Genomic DNA, 22,746 nt, shown 5'->3' with positions numbered 1-22,746 from the left:
GACATGATGGCGCATGCCTGTAGTCCCAGCTACTCGGGATGCCGAGGCAGGAGGATCGCTTGAGCCTAAGAGTTTGAGGTTGCTGTGAGCTAGGCTGATGCCATGGCACTCTAGCCCAGGCAACAGAGTGAGGCTCTGTCTCAAAAAAAAAAAAAAAAAAAAATTCTGAAAGAAATATTTAAGACAGTTTGAGTCAGTGTAAACACTGCTTCTTTGGTGTAAGTCACTATAAGTCCTTGCCTTCAAGTTATTAAGCTGTAATAGGAGGCCAGGCGCGGTGGTTCACGCCTGTAATCCTAGCACTCTGGGAGGCCGAGGCGGGCAAATCATTCGAGGTCGGGAGTTCGAAACCAGCCTGAGAAAGAGCGAGACCCCGTCTCTACTATAAATAGAAAGAAATTAATTGGCCAACTAATATATATGGAAAAAATTAGCCGGGCATGGTGGCACATGCCTGTAGTCCCAGCTACTTGGGAGGCTGAGGCAGGAGGATCGCTTGAGCCTAGGAGTCTGAGGTTGCTGTGAGCTAGGCTGACGCCACGGCACTCACTCTAGCCTGGGCAACAAAGCGAGACTCTGTCTCCAAAAAAAAAAAAAAAAAAGTGACTCAAATTCTTCGTTCCCTAGGTTCCAATAAATTCTTTTCTAATCATGAGGACTTCCTTTTGGGTAGACTTCCTATTTAACCTCCACCATTGGTTTTCTACCAGGTAGCCCTCTTCTGTCCTCTGTTATGTAGAAGCCCAGAAGAGAGGCAGTGGGGTGCTTATTATGCAGGCACTGAATCTCTCCACTTGTTCCATCAGATTTGTCACCTTCACACTGTGTCTACTGAGATTTAGGGAACAGCAAATGTGTGAAGATGACCCGAACTAGAGTTACTGTTTACTGTCTTGCAAAGGATCCAGTCAGAGCTTGGGTGAAGTCCTCTAGTCTGAGCTCCCGCACTACTTACCCATCTCTCTCTGTAAAAGCAGTTCTGGTTCCTACTCGGCAGGGGAGCAGCCAGTGAATACACAGTTGGTTTGTTCCTGCTGCTTCTTGGCTCTGCTCTTCCTACGGTGCTAGCTAAGTCTTTGAGCCTCAGTGGGGATGTATCTTGCTCTCAGGACAAGTTTGGCTTTTACCATTCCAGGCCGGCATTTGTCTTCCATGGCTGGCTTTTTTTTTTTTTTTTCCATAGCTGGCATTCTATCTGCCTCTGAGCCTTGGCTATCTTCTTCTGCTTCTTGTCACCAGGAGACCTTCTAGAAGCATTCTAAGGCTTTGAAAACCAGCAGTGTTATTTATGAATGAATGAATGAATAAATGAATGAATGATAGGATCTCACTCTGTTGCCGGGCTGAGTGCCATGATGTGACACAGCTCACTGCAACCTCAAACTCCTGGACTCAGGCAGAACTCCTGGGCTCAGTGAGGTCTCCTGCCTCAGCCTTCCAAGTACCTGGGACCACAGGCTTGTGCCACCACACCCAGCTAATTATTTTTTGTAGAGGCAGGATCTTGTTTTGTTGCTCAGGCTAGTCTCAAAGACCAGGCGCCAAGCGATCCTCATGCCTTGGTATCCCAGAGTGCTGGGATTACAGGCATGAGCCACCATGCTCAGCTGACCAGCAGTGTTTTTATCTCAAAACAGGTGGTCAGGAAATCTGTGTTGATTTTGTGTGTGTGTGTGTTTAAAAGGAATTCAGGAAGAAATAAATCTTGGAGTTTAGAAGTGCTACTGAAGAATTTTATCCTGAAGGTTGCGAGGTATCCTTCAGCAGCTGTTGTACTCCTGAAAAGAATTCTTCTCAGAGAATCTGCTGCAGTGATGCCTGGTCATCATCTCATTGCCTCCTCATACCGTAGACCCAACCCATACAGGTTCCTGCCTTAGTCTCCCACCCCCACCCATCCTATGTTTACAGGTTAGATCCAGTGCTACAGGGATGTCATTCTGAGAGAGATCTAGAGGGAGATACCAGGAAGCACATTCTAGGAGGTGTTCTGCTCTGATAAACCTGTGCTCCTGCACCAAGTGTCACAGTTTTTTATTTTTTATGTTTATTTTTGGGTGGGGACAGAGTCTTGCTTTGTTGCCCAGGTTAGAGTGAGTGCCGTGGTGTCAGCCTAGCTCACAGCAACCTCAAGCTCCTGGGCTCAAGCAATCCTGCTGCCTCAGCCTCCCGAGTAGCTGGGACTACAGGCATGCACCACCATGCCTGGCCAATTTTTTCTATATATTAGTTGGCCAATTAATTTCTTTCTATTTATAGTAGAGACGGGGTCTCGCTCTTGCTCAGGCTGGTTTCAAACTCCTGCCCTCGAGCAATCCACCTGCCTCGGCCTCCCAGAGTGCTAGGATTACAGGCGTGAGCCACAGTGCCTGGCCCACATTTTTTTATTGAGCAGAGCAAAGGAGCCTAGTTTCTGAAATTGTTTCTCAGCAGGCAGACGTCCTTGACGGTGACTTGGTTGATTTGGGGAACCTTGGGTTCTAGCAGATCCTCCAGTGCCAGGAGTGGAAGAAGTAATCAGTCTCTTTAACTTGGAATCCTTCAGAGTTCCTGGGCCTGAATAATCAGGTGGATGGTTGTCATAGATCTCAAGGGCTTGGTTGTGGTCATTGGTGATATGAGTTTTTTGAGCAGTACTATTAAGACAGGTGTCTTGGCTGGACTCTTACCCCACCAGAAAAGGCCTCTTGGCAACTTGTTGCCAGTATTTTAAGAGTATAAGCTCTAACTAAGGGCTGGAGGATTATGGCCTGACACCTGAGTTTTTGATGAAACTGCCAGTTGGTCATTCCAGAACTGCATTAGTTTGTGCTAATGTGACTCCTTTGCTATTATGTGCCTCTTGCCATTTCAGAGCCACAAGTATCTAGACAGAGTGAGAAGGTTTGATTTCAGTGTATCTATCATCCTCCTCAAATTGAACACACCAAAGCTTGGTTGTTCACACCCACCCATATCCTTGACTCCTTGGCATTCCCATTTGTTTCAGTGGACTCACAATTCTTTATGTGTCCAGCGTGAAACTCTGGGACTACCTTTCCCTATTCCTTTTCATGAAAATTCAAGTCTGGAAAGGACTTAGGAGGCCATTTTCTAAAATTTAATAGCAGACACTGGAGATTTGTTCTGTAGCAGCCCTGGCAGAAAATTTTCCTTTATCCTCAGTATTCATTCTGGTTCCAGATTCTCATCTTCCTTTGGATTTCCCCCTGAAATTCTCATGACCTTTTAGTTTCTTGTGCTACCCCATAGGTTCCCCATGCCCCCTGAAATCAATTCTTCCTGGTCTTTCTAGCCTCATTTTCTACACCTGTCAATTTCATATTGCTTAAGACAACTTGCATAAAACAACTCAGTTTTTAAAGCCTTGTGAAGTCTGGCACTGCCCCACTACTCTAAGCTGAGCTTTCACACCAGCCGCTGGGCTCTAGGTAGGGATGTTTTCATCTGCGTGTGTCACACCCTTTCTGGCCTCTGGAACTTTGTTCATGGTTCCTCCCAGCTCTACCTGGAGTCCCTCTTCTGTTCATTATGACTACAATCCTGCCTGACTTTCAAGACATAGTTCAAATTAAGAACTTAAAATCCACACTTTGCACTTGTGCTCAGGATAACACAGTTTAGGACTGTTGTGTATGCTCTGATGTTTGCACATACGCATTTTTTTCCCCCGGCTAGATGGTAAGACTCTGGGTACAGGGTCTGTTTTCATACTCTTTTTATCTTTTCTACCCCGTGACATTCTCCATTTCACCACTGGACTTGGTGTGTTGTTACTCTGCAAACATTGTTGATCATATGTGGAAGCACTTTGTGTTTCTCTTTTTTCTCTCCAACTTTTTATGCTAAAAAAAATTTTGGGCTGGGCGCAGTGGCTCATGCCTGTATTCGTAGCACTCTGGGAGGCCGAGGTGGGCAGATGGTTTGAGCTCAGGAGTTCGAGACCAGCCTGAGCAAGAGCAAGACCCTGTTTCTACTAAAAATAAGAAAGAGATTAGCTGGACAACTAAAAATATACGGAAAAATTTAGCCAGGCATAGTGGCGTGTGCTTGTAGTCCCAGCTACACGGGAGGCTGAGGCAGGAGGATCACTTGAGCCCTGGAGTTTAAGATTGCCGTGAGCTAGGCTGACGCCACGGCACTCTAGCCTGTGCAGTAGAGTGAGACTCTGTCTCAAAAAAAAAAATTTGGCCAGGCATGGTGGCTCACGCCTATAATCCTAGCATTCTGATAGGCCAAGGTGGGAGGATCTCTTGAGCTCAGGAGTTCAAGACCAGCCTGAGTGTAAGTGAGACCCTGTTTCTCCTGAAAATAGAAAAAATTAGCCAAGTATTTTAGCATGCACCTGTAGTCCCAGCTACTTGGGTGGCTGAGGCAGGAGGATTGCTTGACCCCAGGAGTTTGAGGTTGCTGTGAGGTAGGCTAATGCCACTGCACTCTACCCAGGGCTACAGAGCAAGACTCTATCTTTAAAAAAAAAAAAAGGAAATTGAACCTCTGTCTTCACTTACCTCCTTCATATTAAAAAATAAAAAAATCATACAGATAATAAAAGATTTCAAACTTTCAGAAAAGTTGCTAGGATAGTATAATAAAAATACCATATACTCTTCATTTAGCGTCATCCGTCAACATTTTGACACATTTGCTTTATATAAAATAAATACAGGCTGGGCATGGTGGCTCACGCCTGTAATCCTAGCACTCTGGGAGGCCGAAGTGAGAGGATCGCTCAAGGTCAGGCGTTCAAGACCAGACTGAGCAAGAGCGAGACCCTGTCTCTATTAAAAATAGAAATTAATTGGACAACTAAATATATGTAGAAAAAATTAGCCAGGAATGGTGGCGGATGCCTGTAATCCAAGGTACTCAGGAGGCTGAGGTAGAAGAATTGCTTGAGCTCAGGAGTTTGAGGTTGCTGTGAACTAGGCTGATGCCATGGCAACCTGGCAGGACCAGGTTGGGACCAGGATCAGTTCTAGTCCAGGCTACAGAGTGAGACTCTGTCTCAAAAATACATACATACATACATATGCACGCACAGACATATTTCTGACCCATTTGGTTTCACTCATCATTGCATTGCCCCCCTAAATAACTTCCACAGCACATATATTCAGTGGAATATTTATTACATGACAGGATTGCTCTCAAGAAATTTTAAAGTAATATAAAACTGTTATCTAATATATGCTCCATATGTAAAACTTTCCAGTTATTCCAATAATGTCCTTTATAGCTGCATTTTTAATCAGCCATTGCACATTACATTCAGTTGTCATATCATCTGTGTTGTTTCTTTTAATCTAGAACAGTTCCCACAACTTTTGTTATCTTTGTGAGATTGATATTTGTGAAGAGTCTAGGCCAGTTGATTTGCAGAATGTCCCTTAGTTTTGATTTACTGATTGTTTCCTTTTGATTTGATCCATGTTAAACATGTTTTCCAGGATTTTAGTGGGGTTTTGTCTTTCTCAATGTGTCACATCAGTTTGTCCCATCACTGGGGCTAAGTTCGATTACTTGGTAAGGTGTCATATGCCAGATTTCTTCATTGTAAAGATAATTTTTCCCTTCACAATTAGTAAGTTATCTTGTTGAGAAGTTCTTTACCTCTTGAGTCCACAGCTTGTTCCAGTGGAGTATTAGCCTGGAGGAATATAGTCCAGTGTGGATGGGGGGTTGGTCTAGTTGTTGTAAATGGGGGAGGGGAGTAGTAGGGAAATAGTGGCATGCTGGCCCTGAAGAATGAATGAAGCCAGCTGTGTGTAGGGGTGGTGTTGGAAGAGAGAAGCGAATGCCAGGAGAGGGAAAGCATGTGAAGGGACCTGTTTCTTGAGGCAAGAAAAGGAACCAAAAGGCAGCCAAAATGCACGTTGGGTGCCAGGTGAAGGTGGTAAGTAGACAGGCCCAGATGGTGAGAGGTCTTGGGGACATAATGAAGAGTATTGGGAGTATGTATGTAGGCTTCTCATAACAGATCCTTCCTTCAGACATACACTTGACGTCAAATTGCCTTGCCAGCAAACTGTGGTCACTTTAATGTAGATCTAGAGGGGTTGTATGTACATTGCTCTGACGGTATAAATTTACCAATGGCTTTATATCTCAAAAGGAATCAGTGTGACATCACCACCCAATTTTGTGACCACCACAGAATGGAGTCAGAATTCGTAGTCCTGGAGAAATCTCATGCCTGCTAATGAGCTGTGTTCCTCACTGATAAGACATGAGACACACGGCCTTTCCAGTTGAAGGGCCACGTCAGTGAGAGGATTGAGTTGATCTGAGATGGCACTTTGTTGGGGGCTGTTGGAAGGAGAGAGAAAGCTTGGACATGACATGGTGCTAAAGGGTGTCTGAGGGTGGGAAGTGTGATGGAAGGTGTAAGAGCATGCATATGTGTCCGTAAGGGAGAGAAAGCCCTAAAATAGGTGTGTGGAATGAGCAGCGCAAAAATGAGGACATGACAAGGGGCAGACTGCAGCAGGCACATGTGGCGCTAGGCAACTGGGTTCCATGGCCTGAAGAGACCACCACAGCCTCATGCGGTGGAGGCCAGTTTTGCAGGGAGGACTCTTCTTTCCTGGCCCGTGGTGAGTGTGCTTGAGTCATTTTCCTTGATACTCTAAGGTTAAGTCAGATCATAAGAAGTACTTGGGCCGGGCGTTGTGGCTCACGCCTGTAATCCTAGCACTTTGGGAGGCCGAGGAGGGCGGATTGCTCAAGGTCAGGAGTTCGAAACCAGCCTGAGCGAGACCCCATCTCTACCAAAAATAGAAATAAATTAATTGACCAACTAAAAATATATATACAAAAAATTAGCCGGGCATGGTGGCGCATGCCTGTAGTCCCAGCTACTCGGGAGGCTGAGGCAGTAGGATCGCTGAGCCCCGGAGATTGAGGTTGCTGTGAGCCAGGCTGACACCACGGCACGCACTCTAGCCTGGGCAACAAAGTGAGACTGTCTCAAAAAAAAAAAAAAAGAAGTACTCGGCATGTCACAAACTGGTTATAATTATGTCTCCCTTGTTTTACCAACAGCTGTAAAATACATATTAATATTCAAAGAAACCCTAACTGATTTTACTGTCTTGATTCTGAACAATAAAGATTCACCTTCCAACCCAAACATAATTAGGCTTGGCCCATGTTCAGGCTTTTGCAATGTTATTGTTTGTCATTTACACGCAATGTTCTTGGTTCCCTTCCTTTGGAGTTTATTTTATTCCCTCTGCCTGTTTCTGATAAGCCAGTCTAACTGGTTGGACTTTGTGTATAAATGTTTAAAAGGAATATTTTATGGTGCTTGCATGTTCCTTTCAGAGAAGCAATCAGGGTAGAGTACAGTGGAGTCCTAGACCCTGCAACTGCCAGACTCTGAGCAGACAGGGTCTTGGCCTTGTCTTTCACTAGACTACAGAAATATGCCAGTTGATCAATGGTGCCCTGTCCCCCAACACAGATCAGTGAGGGGATGGTAAGAGCCATACTATTTTCAGCTGAAGCATCTAGCCAGCCAGGACGGGGTGATCTCTCCTCTCCCTATACCATGAGTTTTGTACCCCTAAGGACTTTGAGGGGAAAGCTAGCAGAAAATGCTTCTGCCTGCTCCGAGAGAGCCCTCAGAACCAGAGGGAGCTGTCTGCCTGTATACATAGCACAAGAGTCAGACCCAAAAAGCAAACTTGATTTGTGGAGTAGCAGGCCCAAGACTCACTGCCCTGATGCATTTCAAATCCAACAGAAAGAATACTGATAAATAGGTGAAAAAATGCATAGACTTGAGTGAAAGCTTTCCCTTGCGTGACTTTGCAGGTAAAGAGGGTGTTTGAAATAAGCAGGTGCGTGACTTGTTTGACGGGTTTGGGGTTGTTAGTGGCATGGAACTCTTGAGAACTGTTCAGCTTAATTAGTTCTGATAATATGTGTGTCTGAAGCAGGCCATAAAAATGGCTGTTTTAATCAGCTGTTGACATGCAAGGTCAGGCAGTAGCCTACAGCATTGGCACCTGGGACATCAATGACTGGCATTTCAGAAAGAGGTGGAAGAGAGACTGAGTGCATCTAGTGGCTCTGTTTGTTGTCTCTGCCCAAGACAGGAATAGGACTTGGGCAAGTAAAGGGGCTCTGTTAACCCACAGGATACTGTTTATTTTGATATGTTAAACATTTTTTATCGTCATCAATCTTCCCTTGAGAGGATATAGACCTGTGTGCTATAGGTTCAGTCTTTTTACTTGATTTCCTATTGTTGAAACATAAAGCTGTAGCCATATTCTGTGTGGTTTTAAGAATCTATGCAGGCAAGACTGGATGCTTGATAGACTCTCAAGAGATTTCTCATGAATACCAGTGAGGAAGAAAGTTTTTTTCACTGTAGGACACTAGAATAATGGAATGATGATGAATTTACTGAAAACTTCTATCTTACAGTTAGGCCAGGCCAGAAATAGCACTAGATTTATACCATTTATATATTTGATTACCTGATGAGAACTCACCTGTGTTGATAATTGTAGCTGGAACAAGTTGAGCAAGCAAGAGCTAAAGAAATACAAGATGTGTGACCGGGCATGGTGGCTCATGCCTGTAATCCTAGCACTCTGGGAGGCCGAGGAGGAAGGATTGCTTGAGCTCAGGAGTTTGAGACCAGCCTGAGCAAGACGGAGACCCCATCTCTACTAAAAATAGAAAAAAATAGCTGGGTGTGGTGGTGTGAGCCTGTAGTCTCAGATACTTGGGAAGCTGAAGCAGAAGGATGGCTTGAGGCCAGGAGTTTGAGGTTGCTGTGAGCTAGGATGATGCCACGGCACTCTATGCAGGGCAGCAGTAAGACTCTGCCTCAAAAAAGAAAAAAAGAAATACAAGATGTATTTCCCTGTCTCAAGGAATTTATAGTCCAGTAGAGTTGAGGACACAGGATCTAAAAGGGCATCTGATCCAGCCAGACAGAACTAGTTACATGCAATCCCATAATGGCTTTGTGTTTGTTGGTCCATCACCCAGTGAAGCTAGATGGGGCTCTTTGACAAAGGGTATGCTCCCCTGTGGCCAGCCCAGTGGCCTGGGCATTTGTAAGGTGGCATTGGCATCTTGAAGGGAGGAAGACCTTGTCAAGGCAAGAGTAGTCCATTGCAGATCACAATTTTTGAGTTTGCTGTTTCTTTCTTGTCTTGTTTTTAAGTACAGTACAACAATCTACATTTATTCGAATGTAGTTAAGTCGTCTTCTCCTGGAACATCATCATAACTCTCCAAACCCCAAATTCCATCCTGAATTTCTTGCGACTCTATTTCCTTTAGAACCATTGGCCCCAATCTCTCATGTCGAGCAATAGAGCTTTCATTAAATGAGCAGGGCTGGCTTATTTATCAGAGATCCAGTGAGCACTGGGTCTAGTCTGCACAGAAGCAGATTGGTGGAGCAGAAATGATCTCTCTGGGCTCAGTAGGAGACTGCTTGCTGAAGCTTTTCCTCTATCCCCTGGTGTCTGTGGGGAGTGAGAGAGGCCCACGGCACTGAGTAAAATGGCAGCCACAGCTTTCCTCCTTCTCCCTGGGGACACACAGTACCTAAAGCGGAGCGTCCAGCTCCTCACTTCACTGAGGAGACTTTCCCCTCAAAGCCTCAGCTTGCGGCACGCACAGGATGGCCAGGACCTGACAGGGGGAGCTGACCTTGTTGGTGGGGCTGCCCGCACCTTTCTGGTCACTTCTGGGATAGTAGCTGTCACGATAAGGCAGATGAGAAGGGCTGCTTATCGTCTTTACTGCTCCACAATGAAATGCACGGGTTGTGCAGATGCGCTGCGTAGCCACGCCCATCACTAGGTCTTATTTTCGGGGTAGGGCTTATATTGCGCAAATGCTTAGAAATCCTGCTAGGGCTTATTTTATGGGTGGTCTTATTTTCGAGGAAGCACAGTACTATAGACTTCTTCAAGTATACCAGCCACAGCAGACTTTGGCTTTGAGTTTAAAAAACCAGGTACTTTCCATGGTGTACTTTTTTTGTTGTTTTGTCTTTCTTTTTTGTTGTTATTTTTGTTTTTCTTTGTTATTTTTTTCCACGATGTACTTTTTTTTTTTTGAGACAGAGTCTCACTTTGTTGCCCAGGCTAGAGTGAGTGCCATGGCATCAGCCTAGCTCACAGCAACCTCAAACTCCTGGGCTCAGGCGATCCTCCTGTCTCAGCCTCCCAAGTAGCTGGGACTACAGGCATGCGCCACCATGCCCGACTAATTTTTTGTATATATATTTTTAGTTGTCCAGTTAACTTCTTTTTATTTTTAGTAGAGACAGGGTCTTGCTCAGGCTGGTTTTGAACTACTGACCTCGAGCAATCTGCCCGTCTCGGCCTCCCAGAGAGCTAGGATTACAGGCGTGAGCCACCTCGCCCGCCTGATGTACTTTTAGTGACAGTAATTCTCCCCAGCCTTTATAGAGTTGTCTTTTTTTGTGGTGAATAAAAAATGTTCTAGATTCTGAGTAGTTTAAAGCCATAGGTTACTTTCCATATGCTCTTTCCCTGTGGTGTATTGGGTTATACCCACCTCAAATGGGGAGAAATTATTTGAGAAAACAAGTTGCTAGCTGAATTTCTCAAGCAAAGAGGAAGATATAAATAGAAGAGAGAAGGAAGAGAAAGTAGGGAGCAGATGCAACCAGCAAGTCATCCTGCCCTGAGTTTGACCAGAACAGCAGGGGCCAGGGGGTCAGAGGGTTAGCTGGTGTCTGTTCCGCTTTTCAGGAAGGATGAGGAGCCTGCTCATGAGGAAAGCCCACTGCCCAGATCTGCACTTCTCCACGTGGGGAAAGCACGCACTCTTCTAACATAGTGTATGAGTTGCTGTTATGTGCTGCGTGCAGGCCGTTTCTCCATAGTTCGTGATGGATGTATCATGGTGGATTTGGCCTTTATAGTCTAAAGCTAAACTGCTGAGGGAGCTTAAGTTCGTCTCTGCTCTGTGGTGACCTGGAACAAGTTGTTATTCAGTTCACCACTTACTACTTGAGCTCTGGAGGGCTGCAGAGCATGCCTTAGCCACACAAGACAAAGAGGATAGGCCAGGGGAGGATCAGTCTTAAAATGTGGGCATTCACACAATTCTGGATTGAGTACACTCATTTTTAACCTTGTTTCCCATAATCACTTTCCCTTTCTTTCTCCACCTTTTGAACCACAGACTCTGGCCTGGTTGTCCCAAGTGTTTCCTATGAGCTGCATAAAAAGCTGCTATCCGTGGCTGAGAAGCACGGACTGACCCTGGAGCGGAGACTGGAGATGACAGGTGTGTGTGCCAGTCAGATGGCACTGACCCTCCTTGGAGGACCCAACAGGTAAATGCCTTTAACTGGCAGGGGCTGAGTGTAGAGTGAGGATGCTCTGCCTAGGCGCTACCTCCATGCCTTGCATACACACGGGAGACTTCATTAGACAGTCGCTACTCGTCTAATTTTTTTTTTTTGAGACAGAGCCTCGCTTTGTTGCCCAGGCTAGAGTGAGTGCCGTGGCGTCAGCCTAGCTCACAGCAACCTCAAACTCCTGGGCTCAAGCAATCCTACTGCCTCAGCCTCCCAAGTAGTTGGGACTACAGGCATGCGCCACCATGCCCGGCTAATTTTTTCTTTATATATTAATTGGTCAATTAATTTCTTTCTATTTATAGTAGAGACGAGGTCTTGCTCATGCTTAGGCTGGTTTCAAACTCCTGACCTCGAGCCCTGGCCTCCCAGAGTGCTAGGGCTACTCATCTAATTTGAGGGTCTCTCTGAAGTCACTTTCCTGGACGTCTTTGTTTGCCCCTCCTTATTCATCTCCTGGAAGTCCTCATTCTTCTCCCAACAAGCCACCCTTTGACCCTTTCTTTCCTAACAGCAGCTGCCTGGCTTTGAGACTCTTGTTAACTATCAGAGGCCTTCCATCTAGGAGCCTTCAGAGACCTGGCCTTTGGCACTTGTCATTTACTTTAGGTGGCTAGGATGCAAATGAATCCTGAGCTTCATACCTAAGAACTTCTAGAACCACCCTGATAACTAGGTAGGGGAGCTGGGGTTTGGCACCTTCCCACCTGCCCCTTGGGCTCATACATCAGGAGTAGTGCTTTATTTTATTTGTAGACATTTATTGATACCTTGTACCAAACCGTATGTTAGACACTGAGGGTACAAAGAAGAATAAAATACTGTTCCTGCCTTTTAGCAGCCTCATGGGGGTCACCAGATAGCACACTGCTATTGCAGAGGAAACAGGAAATTCTCTAGGAAGCCATATGTCTACCCCAGTCCCCTTCCTAGAGCAGCAGTGGCATCCAATTAGAGTCCTGAAGAACACGGGGCAATTAACAGGGGCAGGGAAGAAAACGGAAAAGTATTCTGGGTATAGGGAGTGGCAGGTGCCCAGGGCAAAGAGAATGAAAGACCACGGAACTGCTGGGAATCTGTAAGTCATTCTTCATGGCTAGAAAGTAGGGCCTTGGTACAGCTGAGCAGCAGGGAGCTGCTGCAGGGATTTCTGTCAGGCTGCGACATGACTGGTCTTGTACTTAAAAAGATGACTTCAGCTAAAGTGTGGACAGTTGACTGAATGGAGGCAAGACTGAAGGCAGTGGGACTAGTTAGAAAACTGCAACAGTTAGAAAATCGAGCCAGGGCCCAGATGATGGTAGCCCACCCAGCTGAGTAGGGATCGGAAAAGTGGACATATGAGGGTTGTTTTGTTTTGTTTTGTTTTTTAAGGTAAATTCAGCAGGGCAAGGTAATCAAATGGGTGTTGGAGGTGATGGAAAGTGGAATGTCGGTGATCACTGACCTTCAAGCTTTCCAGCTTGGACACCTGGTTGGATGGTGATAACATTCACTGTGATAGGGAAGGTGGCAGTTTTGGATGCGTTGAGTTTAGAATCCCTGTGAGATATCCAAATAGACTGTTAGCTATATAGATTTGAAGTTCAGGAAAGGGTCTGAGCTAAAGCTAGGTATTTGGGCATTGTCTCCTTGTAGATGGTGTAAGAATAGATGAGATCTTCAAAGGAGAAAGATGTGAAAGGACCTAGGGTGCGCTTCTGGGGAACACCAGCATTTAAGGCACAGTTATGAGGATGAGGAAGAGAGCTAGAGAGATGAGAAAAGCAAGAGAGTAGTGTGTAGGAACCAAGGAAATAGTATTCACAGAAAAAAGGAATGATTAGCAGTGGTACTTCAGAGAGATTGAGATAAAGCAAAATTAGAATTGACAGGTATCTGTTGGATTTGTGAATAAAAAGGAAGAGGACATGGGTAACCTTAGGGGAGAGTGGTGTCTTGAGGGATGAGGTGGCTACCAAGGAGCAGGGTGGACCTCGGTTTAGCATAGCAAGGAAAGCTTCATTTCCCTGAGCAGCACTTACAGATCTGGAGCCTCACACGACAGGATGTTGCTTCCTACAGAGCCCTTTTCCTTTTTGGGAAATGGAAGCCTATCCTTGGCTTGTGTTTCCAGCCATGGCATTTGGGGGTCCTTGCCAGAATACTGATATTGTGGATAAGCCTCACAGCTCCTCACTCTAGTCTCTTTCCATTCTTGGGGCCTGGGGATGCTGTGTTTGCATGGGAGGCAGCGCCTGATTCCGAAGTGATATTGATTAAAGCATGTTTGATCCAAGCTGGGTGTGAGATCTCCCCTCCCTGCTCCTCTACCTCCCTTTCCCATTTGAGCTGGGGGGTGTTGTTCACTCGCCCTTGGCCCTTGATTTAAGCCTGCTTCCCAGCTGTGTGGGATCCCTGGCCTCTGCCATGCCAGGGAAGAGCCAGTGGAGATGCCTAAAGGAGGGAGTGGGGTGAGGTGCCCTCTGAAGGGGCATCAGGCCCTTGGGGATGGCATCTGCTGCCCTCCTCCTGGAGCAGCTGTGGGAGCAGCTCCTGGAATGAGCCCCTCTGTGGGTATTAGAGCCATTAAGTGGCTCTCCGAAACAGTAATTTTGGGGCAAGGGGGCTGAATGTTCTCACCAAGTCACTTTCCCCTCTAGCCAGCTCCTTGGTTTTGGCCGTACATGTGACTGTCTTTTCTCTTAGCATCTGATCTCCTGTCCTTTGCAGCAGTAGCTAGTTTTGCTTTGAGAAATCAAACCTATAGTTAGTAACCTTGAAGTTTAACGTATGTCAAGTGGCATGCCATTTTTCACATGGCTTTCACAAACAGAATTTAATGTGATCCTCAAAGCTTCACCTCAAAGATAAACAGGGCCGGGCGTGGTGGCTCATGCCTGTAATCCTAGCACCCTGGGAGGCCGAGGCGGGAGGATCGCTCAAGGTCAGGAGTTTGAAACCAGCCTGAGCAAGAGCAAGACCCCGTCTCTACTAAAAATAGAAAGAAATTAATTGGCCAACTAATATATATAGAAAAAATTAGCCGGGCATGGTGGTGCATGCCTGTAGTCCCAGCTACAAGGGAGGCTGAGGCAGAAGGATTGCTTGAGCCCAGGAGTTTGAGGTTGCTGTGAGCTAGGCTGATGCCATGGCACTCACTCTAGCCTGGGCAACAAAGCGAGACTCTGTCTCAAAAATAAATACATACATACATACATACATACATACAGATAAATAACAGCTCCATGTTTTAAGATGAGCATTGGAGCCTGTTGTCCTAGCACTCTGGGAGGCCGAGGCAGGAGGATCGCTTGAGGTGAGACCCTGTCTCTACTATAAATAGAAAGAAATTAGCCAAACAACTAAAAATATATAGAAAAAATTAGCCGGATGTGGTGGCTTGCACCTGTAGTCCCAGCTGCTCAGGAGGCTGAGGCAGGAGGATCACTTGAGCCCAGGAGTTTGAGGTTGCTGTGAGCTAGGCTGATGCCACAGCACTCGCTGTAGCCTGTGTAACAAAGCGAGACTCTGTCTCGAAGAAAAAAAAGAAAAGATGAGCATTTGATGCTGCTTTCCCATTTGACACTGCTAGAACATGGTAAAGCTGGGTCTCTACTCTGGAGAGGTCTGTTTCCTGTACTCTGCCTGTTGCTGCTGGGGTGTGCATGCTGTGCTCTGCTTTGATTGTTCTGATGGAGTGGGTGGTGTTCCTCCGTGAGAGGGAGAGCCCACTTAGGAAACAGGGTAAGTCAGATGCCAGAACCACAGCATCTGTTGAAGGGCGAAGTACCTACCATATTTCTTTTAGATGTAAAAGTAGTGGGGAAAATGAATGGTTTGGTGTCTGTGTGTAGAGTACATTGCTAATTCCCCAAAATTTGTTTGGGAAGGAGGCAGTTATGAAGCTCCTCTTTGGCTTGACAGTATCTGTCTTCTTTGTTTCTTTGTGAAATCAGTGACTGTCATTGCTCTGCCCCTAAGCAGGGACCTACAGCCTTGCTGTCTGTCTCTTCTCTATACTGCTGCCTTGTGAGCCAACTGTGTTGCCTGTGAGTTGGGCAGAGCTCCAGGGCTAATCCTCCACACCACCGTACTTTGTGGCTTCTCTGAGGCCATAAGAGTCTCAGCTTTGAAAACTGGAAATGACTTCATCTAAGGCAGTTGCCAGCCTAGGAGAGTGGGTAGCCCCTAGCCTCTGCTTCCTCGATGTTTGGGATCGATTGAACGCTTCCTACATGGTGGGCACTACTGTCTCTCCAGTAATTCACATGGCATCCTATGAAATAGGTACTATTAATATCTATAACACTGCTTATTAGTATTAGTAAGCCAATAAGCTCAGTAAAGAGTTGGCAACTGATTGAGGAAAATTGAGAATGAGCCTGAACTGGTACTTGCTGTGAGTTTATTAGGAGTTGAGAAAAGGTAAGAATGGGAGCTAGAGTAATCGCAGAAGACGGAAGCCTGAAACTGGACCTCCAAGAAAAGGCAAGTCAGAGTTTGGAAAATGAAGGGCTTCTGGGCAGGGGCCCTAGTCTGAGCATAAGCAGGGAAAAAGCCTTACAAGTACAGGAGAGGATGAGGCCAGCCTTGCTGGGTAGAGCAGACGTGTTGGGGAAGAAGAGCCAAAAAGGCTGCAGAGGTGGCAAAACCTCTTTGCCAAACAGAATTTGGACCTAATAGGTCACACAGGGAGGAACCATTATATGTTTATGGGTCAGGAAACAGTGTTCTGGCAAGTGTTGTATGGAACAAGATCTGGCTTGTTCTGAACTGCCTAGCGAGAGGACCCGGCAATGAAGTGATGCAGACAGTGGGCATGCCACTCTGCAGACCTGGCCTGCAGTGTATTTTGGCCCCTTCTGGAGCCTGGGACCTGGTGAGCAGGGGAAGAGAGCTCTGAGAGCAGCAGGTACCTACAGGCAGTTGTCTGGTAGGGGGTGCCAGGGATTGAAAAGTCTGTAGCTGATAATGCTGCTTTACCTTCTGCTCTAGGTTGAATCCCAAAAATGTTCACCAGAGACCTACAGTAGCCCTACTATGTGGGCCCCATGTGAAGGGAGCTCAGGGCATCAGCTGTGGAAGGCACCTAGCCAACCATGATGTCCAGGTCATCCTCTTCCTGCCCAACTTTGTCAAGATGCTGGAGTCCATCACCAATGAGCTGTCACTCTTCAGCAAGACCCAAGGCCAACAAGTGTCTAGCCTCAAAGGTGAGCATTTAACAAAGAGGGAGGCTGAAGGTTTCTTCCCTTCTTGGTAGTTTGATGGTTTGGTGGTGCCACCCAATGGTGACATGTGGAAAGGCACCACGTGTATAAGGATAATAATCTGCCTCTTGTGATATACTTGGTGTTGATGTGCCTACTTCCCATCTCCTTCCCCTTCTCCCTCTCCCATTACTCAGATGAAGAGCTGGAGACCCGTTTATTCATTTTACAAACATTTATGGAACAAGCACTGTTCCTGATGCTTGGGATATGGCAATGGATTTTTTTTCAAATCCATTCTTCCATAGAGTGTATATTCTGGTTAGGAGAGATGAACACACAAATAAGGAACTTATTACATCAGACGGTAGTAAGTGTTATGAAGAAAAATAAAGCAGAGAAGGGAGATAGAAGGGGGTTGGGCAGGAAGGAGGAGACCTGGACATCTCAGGGCTGGGTCGTGAAGGGCTGTGTGGATCGCTTAAAGGGTTTGGGCTTTCATTGTGGATAAGATGGAGAGTCATTGGAGGAATAAGTAGAGGATTGATATCATCCAGCTTAGGTTCCCAACAATCATTCTGGATCTGTTTGAGAGTGAACTCTAAGAGAACAAAGAGGTGTTAAGATGCTGTTCTGTTCATTGGAGAGAAAGATGATGGTAGCTAAGACACAGTGATAGTGGCAGAGGTGCTAAAAATGGTTAGTTTCTGAATGAATTTGAAAGATGGAATCCACAGATTGGATGTAGAGGGTAAAGGAGAAGAGATAAGAATGGGCCAGGTGTGGTGGCTCACGCCTGTAATCCTAGCACTCTGGGTGGCCGAGGTGGGCGGATTGCTCAAGGTCAGGAGTTTGAGACCAGCCTGAGCAAGAGCGAGACCCCGTCTCTACTATAAATAGAAAGAAATTAATTGGCCAACTAATATATATAGAAAAAACTAGCTGGGCATGGTGGCATATGCCTGTAGTCCCAGCTTATCGGGAGGCTGAGGCAGCAGGATTGCTTGAGCCCAGGAGTTTAAGGTTGCTGTGAACTAGGCTGATGCCATGGCACTCTAGCCTGGGCAACAAAGCGAGACTCTGTCTCAAAAAAAAAAGAGTTAAGAATGGCTGGCCAGGCACGGTGGCTCATACCTGTAATCCTAGTGCTTTGGGACACTCAAATCTCTACTGAAAAAATAGAAATTAGCTGGATAACTACCAATATATATACAAAAAATTAGCCGGACATGGTGGCGCATGGTTATAGTCCCAGCTACTTGGGAGGCTGAGGCAGTAGGATTGCTTGAGCCCAGGAGTTTGAGGTTGCTGTGAGCTAGACTGATACCACGGCACACTAGCCCAGGCAACAGAGTGAGACTCTGTTTCTAAAAAAGAGAAAACATTACAAACTGAGCATGGTGGTGGTGCGTGCCTAAAGTCACAGCTACTTGGGAGGCTGAAGTGGTCAGATCACTTGAGCCCTGGAGTTTGAGGTTACAGTGAGCTGTGATCACATCACTGTTCCAGCCTGGGCAACAGAGTGAGACCGAGTCTCCCCCTCCCCTTCCCCACCAAAAAAAAAACAAAAACAAAACAAGAAAAGAATGATTCCAAGGGTTTTGGCCTAAGGAACTGAGGTGCAGTCACCGAGACAGGGAGACTTAGTAGAGGAGAAGGTTTGGGGAGGGAGAGCAGAAATGCAATTTGGGACGTCTATTGGGTATACAGGGGGAGAAGCTGATTGGGCAGGAGTGATACGCACCTGGAGTTAAGTGAAGGGCTCTTACCTGGAGTTACAATTGTAGGTAATATTTAAGCCATGATAAGCCTGGATATATCACCTAGGAAGAGAGAGAAGTTGGGAGCTGGGCATGGTGGCATGTGCCTATAGTCCCAGCTACTGGAGAAACTGAGATGGTAAGATTGCTTGAGCACAGGAGTTTGACTCCAGCCTGGGCAACATAACAAGAAACTGTCCATTAAAAAAAACAAAACAACAACTGTTACATTGGTTGTTTAACAAAAGAAAAAGAGAAGTTGGAAGACTGAGCTCTTTGGGCTCTTTGTTTAGAAGTAAAGGAGGGGAGAAACCAGCCTAGGAGACACAGGGCAGGAATGGTCAGTGAGGGAGAAGGAAAACCAGGAGAGCACGGTAGTTGAAAGCCAAGTGAAGAGAGGAGCGCCACCTGCGTCTCAAGCCCCACTCTAGGTTAAGCCCAAAGGAAGACTGGCAGTCGACCACTGCATTAGCCTTTTGGAGGCCCCTGGTGAGCTCGGCAAGAGCAGTTCCAAGTGAAGTGGTGGGGGCAAAGTCTGACTACAGTGGGTTTAAGTGAGAAAGTGGGGAGAAGAATTGGAGAGAGCAAATATGGCCCAGAGAGAGGGCCTTGCCAGAGGTCAGATGGCAAGTCAGGGACAGAGCCTAGATCAGTTTCCTAAGTCTTGGGCCAAGCTCCTGTAGGCACCCAGAAGATAAGATAGGACACCAGTCTCATTCTTGACTTGTGCCCAAGTCTCTCCTCATGGCCCACAGGGACTCCCATAGTGACATGTTCTAAGTAGGGAAGACATGGGTCTTTAGTTGAGAAATGACATTGCTCTAGGCCTAGAGCTGGGAGGGGGCCTGGTGTGGGTTCCCCATCGTGAAATCTTGAACATGATGTCCCATTCCAGGCAGTTCTTCCCCTGGCTGCCCAGAAAGCTTCCTATCCCAATCCCTCCAGGAGACAGGTCTGAGAATGGCAACCCTTGAGTTGATTTCTGCTATCACTTCAAGAGGTCAGTTTAACCTCTTAGGCCAGTCCAAGATATACATACTGGTTGAGGCATCCTGTTCTTATACTGTCCCAGAAGCCTGGTTAGGGCAGAGGAGCCTTTTTAAATATCTGGGAGAACAGTGATAGCTTTCCTCCTCATTCTTAAGGTAGGGCTGAGTGGAGGACCTATTCCTATGACAGAATGAAAAAGGCCAGAGAGGAGGGCAGGCAGGCTAGAGTAGAATGAGTAAGCTAGTCTGGAGTAGAATAAGCAGGTTTGTTCTCACTTGCTCACCCTTCTTGGGTCAGTCAACAAATAGCAGTCAGCTCCCATTTTTGCTGAGCCCTTAGCACGACTTCCCTGTGAGGGTGACTTGGCAGTGGACTCTCTCTTCCCAGAGCTCGTAATGTATTTGGGGCACTAGTCAAATATACAAAGACTTGCCTAGAGAGGCAGAAGAGGTGAGGGCTTTGTGCCCAGAGAAGCTCTGCACACTTAGCAGGACAGTGCTTCGGCCTGGGAGCTCCCAGAAGGCAGTGGTTTGTCAGGCTGACGTGGCCTTGGTCTTTAACACCCAGCCTAACCAGGCCTTGGAACTCTCAGGGCCTCTGTCCTCACCCAGCCTTGAGAAGACCAGCGTTTGGAGTGTTTTCTAGAAAACAGCATTCTTGGGGCCACCTGGGCTCTAGTCCCAGCCTGGGCTGCTTTCTGCTTATAGGGATGTTCAGATGGCACTCTTTCCACCTGCAGATCTGCCCACTAGCCCTGTGGACCTGGTCATCAACTGCCTGGATTGCCCCGAGAACGCCTTCCTGCGGGATCAGCCCTGGTACAAGGCAGCTGTGGCCTGGGCCAACCAGAACCGGGCTCCAGTACTCAGCATAGATCCTCCTGTGCATGAAGTTGAACAGGGCATTGATGCCAAATGGTCACTGGCACTGGGCCTGCCTCTGCCACTGGGGGAGCACGCAGGCCGCATCTATTTGTGCGACATTGGCATTCCCCAGCAGGTCTTCCAGGAGGTGGGCATCAACTACCACTCACCCTTTGGCTGCAAGTTTGTCATCCCACTGCACTCTGCCTAGTGGGCCCTGGGCAGGCTGGATCCTGCAGTCCCTGCTGCTCCTGACACTGAACCTGATGACGAACGCCTTAAGGATGTGAAGTTTCATGGACCTTGTTAAACTTTTTCTCTTTTGGGTTTGTTTCTTCTGTGATAGAACAGAACTTACTTACCTAAAACTGACCTGTCACCTGCCCTTAGCCAGGGAAGGCTTTCCCATAGTGTGTGCAGGGCAGGGTGGCAGCCAAGTGTGCAGTGTCTCCTCGGTCCCCTGTGCAGCCAGGTGGGCCTTTGTTTACAGACATAGGCAGCTCTCTGACCGTGTTTTAGGTTTACAGCCACTGGGCCTGGGCGAGCACCTTGGGGGTGGGCCAGGTCCCATCCCTCTATGTCAGAGCTTGTGGCTTGTGACTCCCCTGCTTACCTGCTGCTGCACAGCCCTTCCACTAATCATGTAGACCGGCTGCCTGGCCGCTGTCCACTAGAGGCCAGACCTGTGTGCTCCTTTCATTTTATGAGCTGTGACAGACTAGGGCCACCCTAACCCAAGTTGATTTGGAGGCTTTTAACCCTTTCTCCTGAGCTGATCCATGTTTTGCTGGGATTTTTCCAAGGGTCTGTCCCTTCTTTACTTTCCATCATTCAGAGGTAGTGAAGGGGGTGGCATCAGGATGGTGTTACTGTATCGGGGTTTTATATTCTCTTCTGTCATCTTCAGCACAGGTAGTATGTTAATGTTACTGTAGAACCACAGTGCCCATCTTGCCAGCAGTGCCCCCTAACCCCCAGCTGGGGCTGAGCCTTTGCCTAGTCTGGGCCAGACCCCTCAGAGTGCAGCTGTAATGTTCAATATTGGGGAGGCCCCTGGGGGAGCCTGGTGCTGAGCCAGAAGAGGCTCCCTGGTGCTTCGGTCCTAGGCCACCACTCCCCCATCTCCTTGCCTGCATAGACATACCCCACTTTTCTGCTCCCTCTGCCCTTACCCTGCAACAGCCTTCTGCAGCTGTCATCCCAGAGCAGGGTGCATGTCCCTCCCTTGCCCGGGCTCCATCCCAGTTCTTACAACATCTGGGCTTTGAAGCTTTTATGGGTGTCCACTCTAGTTGAGTCAGCTTGGGGCCAGTGCCCTGTCTCAAAAGATGCCAAAATGAGGCTAGTTCAGGATGAGCTAGCTAGCGGGTCTCCGCCATAGGAACATACTACTGCTCACGTCCTACGGTGCCAAGACCAGGACCTTCCCAGGCGTAAGCCCCAGAAGCTCATGGAGCAGGAGCCATGCCTGGAACCCTGGCAGGGACCCTTGCAAAGGATTTGTGCTTAAGCCTTTTCCAGGGCTTCAGGCTTCCTTCTGCTGTGCCCACCCACTGGTTGAGGGGGTGAGGAGTAGGGGGCGCACCAGGACTGTGGACACAGGGTAGGCCCTGGCGCCATAGGTTTCAGGCTGCTTATCACTTTTCTTGTAGGAGCATAGCCAGGAGCAGATGAGGCAGGGCAGAGAGGGCTGGCCCCACCCTTCCCCTCTCCAGTGTTAAATGTCTCCAGCAGTGGGGGGCGGCTGGGACTGTGAGCTTCATGCTGTGTCTCCTCCCTCTCAGGGCCAAGCAGCACCCAAGCTGGGGTCCCCTCTTCAGGGACAAGGCCACAACCTGAGGAGCAGCCTAACAGGCATTTTAGTAGGCAACAGGTTCTGGCTGCCTGAGAATGCAGTCTGGCCCCCTGATTAGGCACAATGGGAAATGATGGAAGAAGTCTGGCTGGTGGTTCCAGTGAGTTGTTGGGGCCCTGGGGGTGATGACTTTATTGAGGGGCCACTGGGACTTTGTGCCCAAGTCTCTCTCCATCCTCTCTCTCCCCAGGTGGCATTGGGGCCTCTCCTTGCCCTTAGCCTGGGTCTTCCCCACAGGCATTAAAAATAAGCATGATTCCTCTATCTGCAGCTCTTTTCGGAGGCATCCTGCCTAGAGTGCCCAGTCCCCAGGGAGCCCCAATCAGATAGCAAGCCTATCTCATGCAGCTCTTCGGGAAACCCAAAACCAGCACTAAAATAAAGCTGAACGACTGAGTTCTGTGCTCTGTGGTGAATTGCTCTGCAGGCTGATGAGGTCCTGCCTCCCCCAACTGTAGGAACCTGCCCCAGTCATCCACTTGCCCTCAGTTGGCTATAGCTGTTGGTTATGGATAGGCCCAGCCAGTGACAGGGCTGGCAGGGCAGGGAAAACCAGATTCTGCCTGGCTAGCTGCAGTGGGCTATTTCCCTTAGGTTCTTTGGGGCTGTGAAGTACAGGAGCCAGCAGGGCAGGGGTACAGGATAAGGCTCAGGTGTCATCTAGGACTGCTCAACAGCCTGCCATCTCAGCCCCACCTCGGGGCTGGACTGCTCTCCT

General features: G+C 47.6%; 1 protein-coding gene across 4 annotated transcripts in view; it reads left to right on the top strand.

The window, feature by feature from the left end:
• Window positions 1-22,424, top strand: part of EDC3 (enhancer of mRNA decapping 3) — a 70,488-nt gene extending 48,064 nt beyond the window's left edge. For all 4 annotated transcript variants that reach the window (XM_076004551.1, XM_076004549.1, XM_076004550.1 and 1 more), the window contains exons 6-8: window positions 11,191-11,344; window positions 16,346-16,563; window positions 20,050-22,424. In XM_076004551.1, the coding sequence (XP_075860666.1) occupies window positions 11,191-11,344; window positions 16,346-16,563; window positions 20,050-20,384 (707 nt within the window). In that variant the 3' untranslated portion in view covers window positions 20,385-22,424. The remainder of the gene's footprint in view (window positions 1-11,190; window positions 11,345-16,345; window positions 16,564-20,049) is intronic.
• Window positions 22,425-22,746: the final 322 nt, after the last annotated feature.

The sequence above is a fragment of the Microcebus murinus genome, chromosome 6 (genome assembly GCF_040939455.1).
Source record: "Microcebus murinus isolate Inina chromosome 6, M.murinus_Inina_mat1.0, whole genome shotgun sequence".
Classification (NCBI taxonomy): domain Eukaryota; kingdom Metazoa; phylum Chordata; class Mammalia; order Primates; family Cheirogaleidae; genus Microcebus; species Microcebus murinus.
This window is presented reverse-complemented; position numbering and strand designations above follow the sequence as displayed.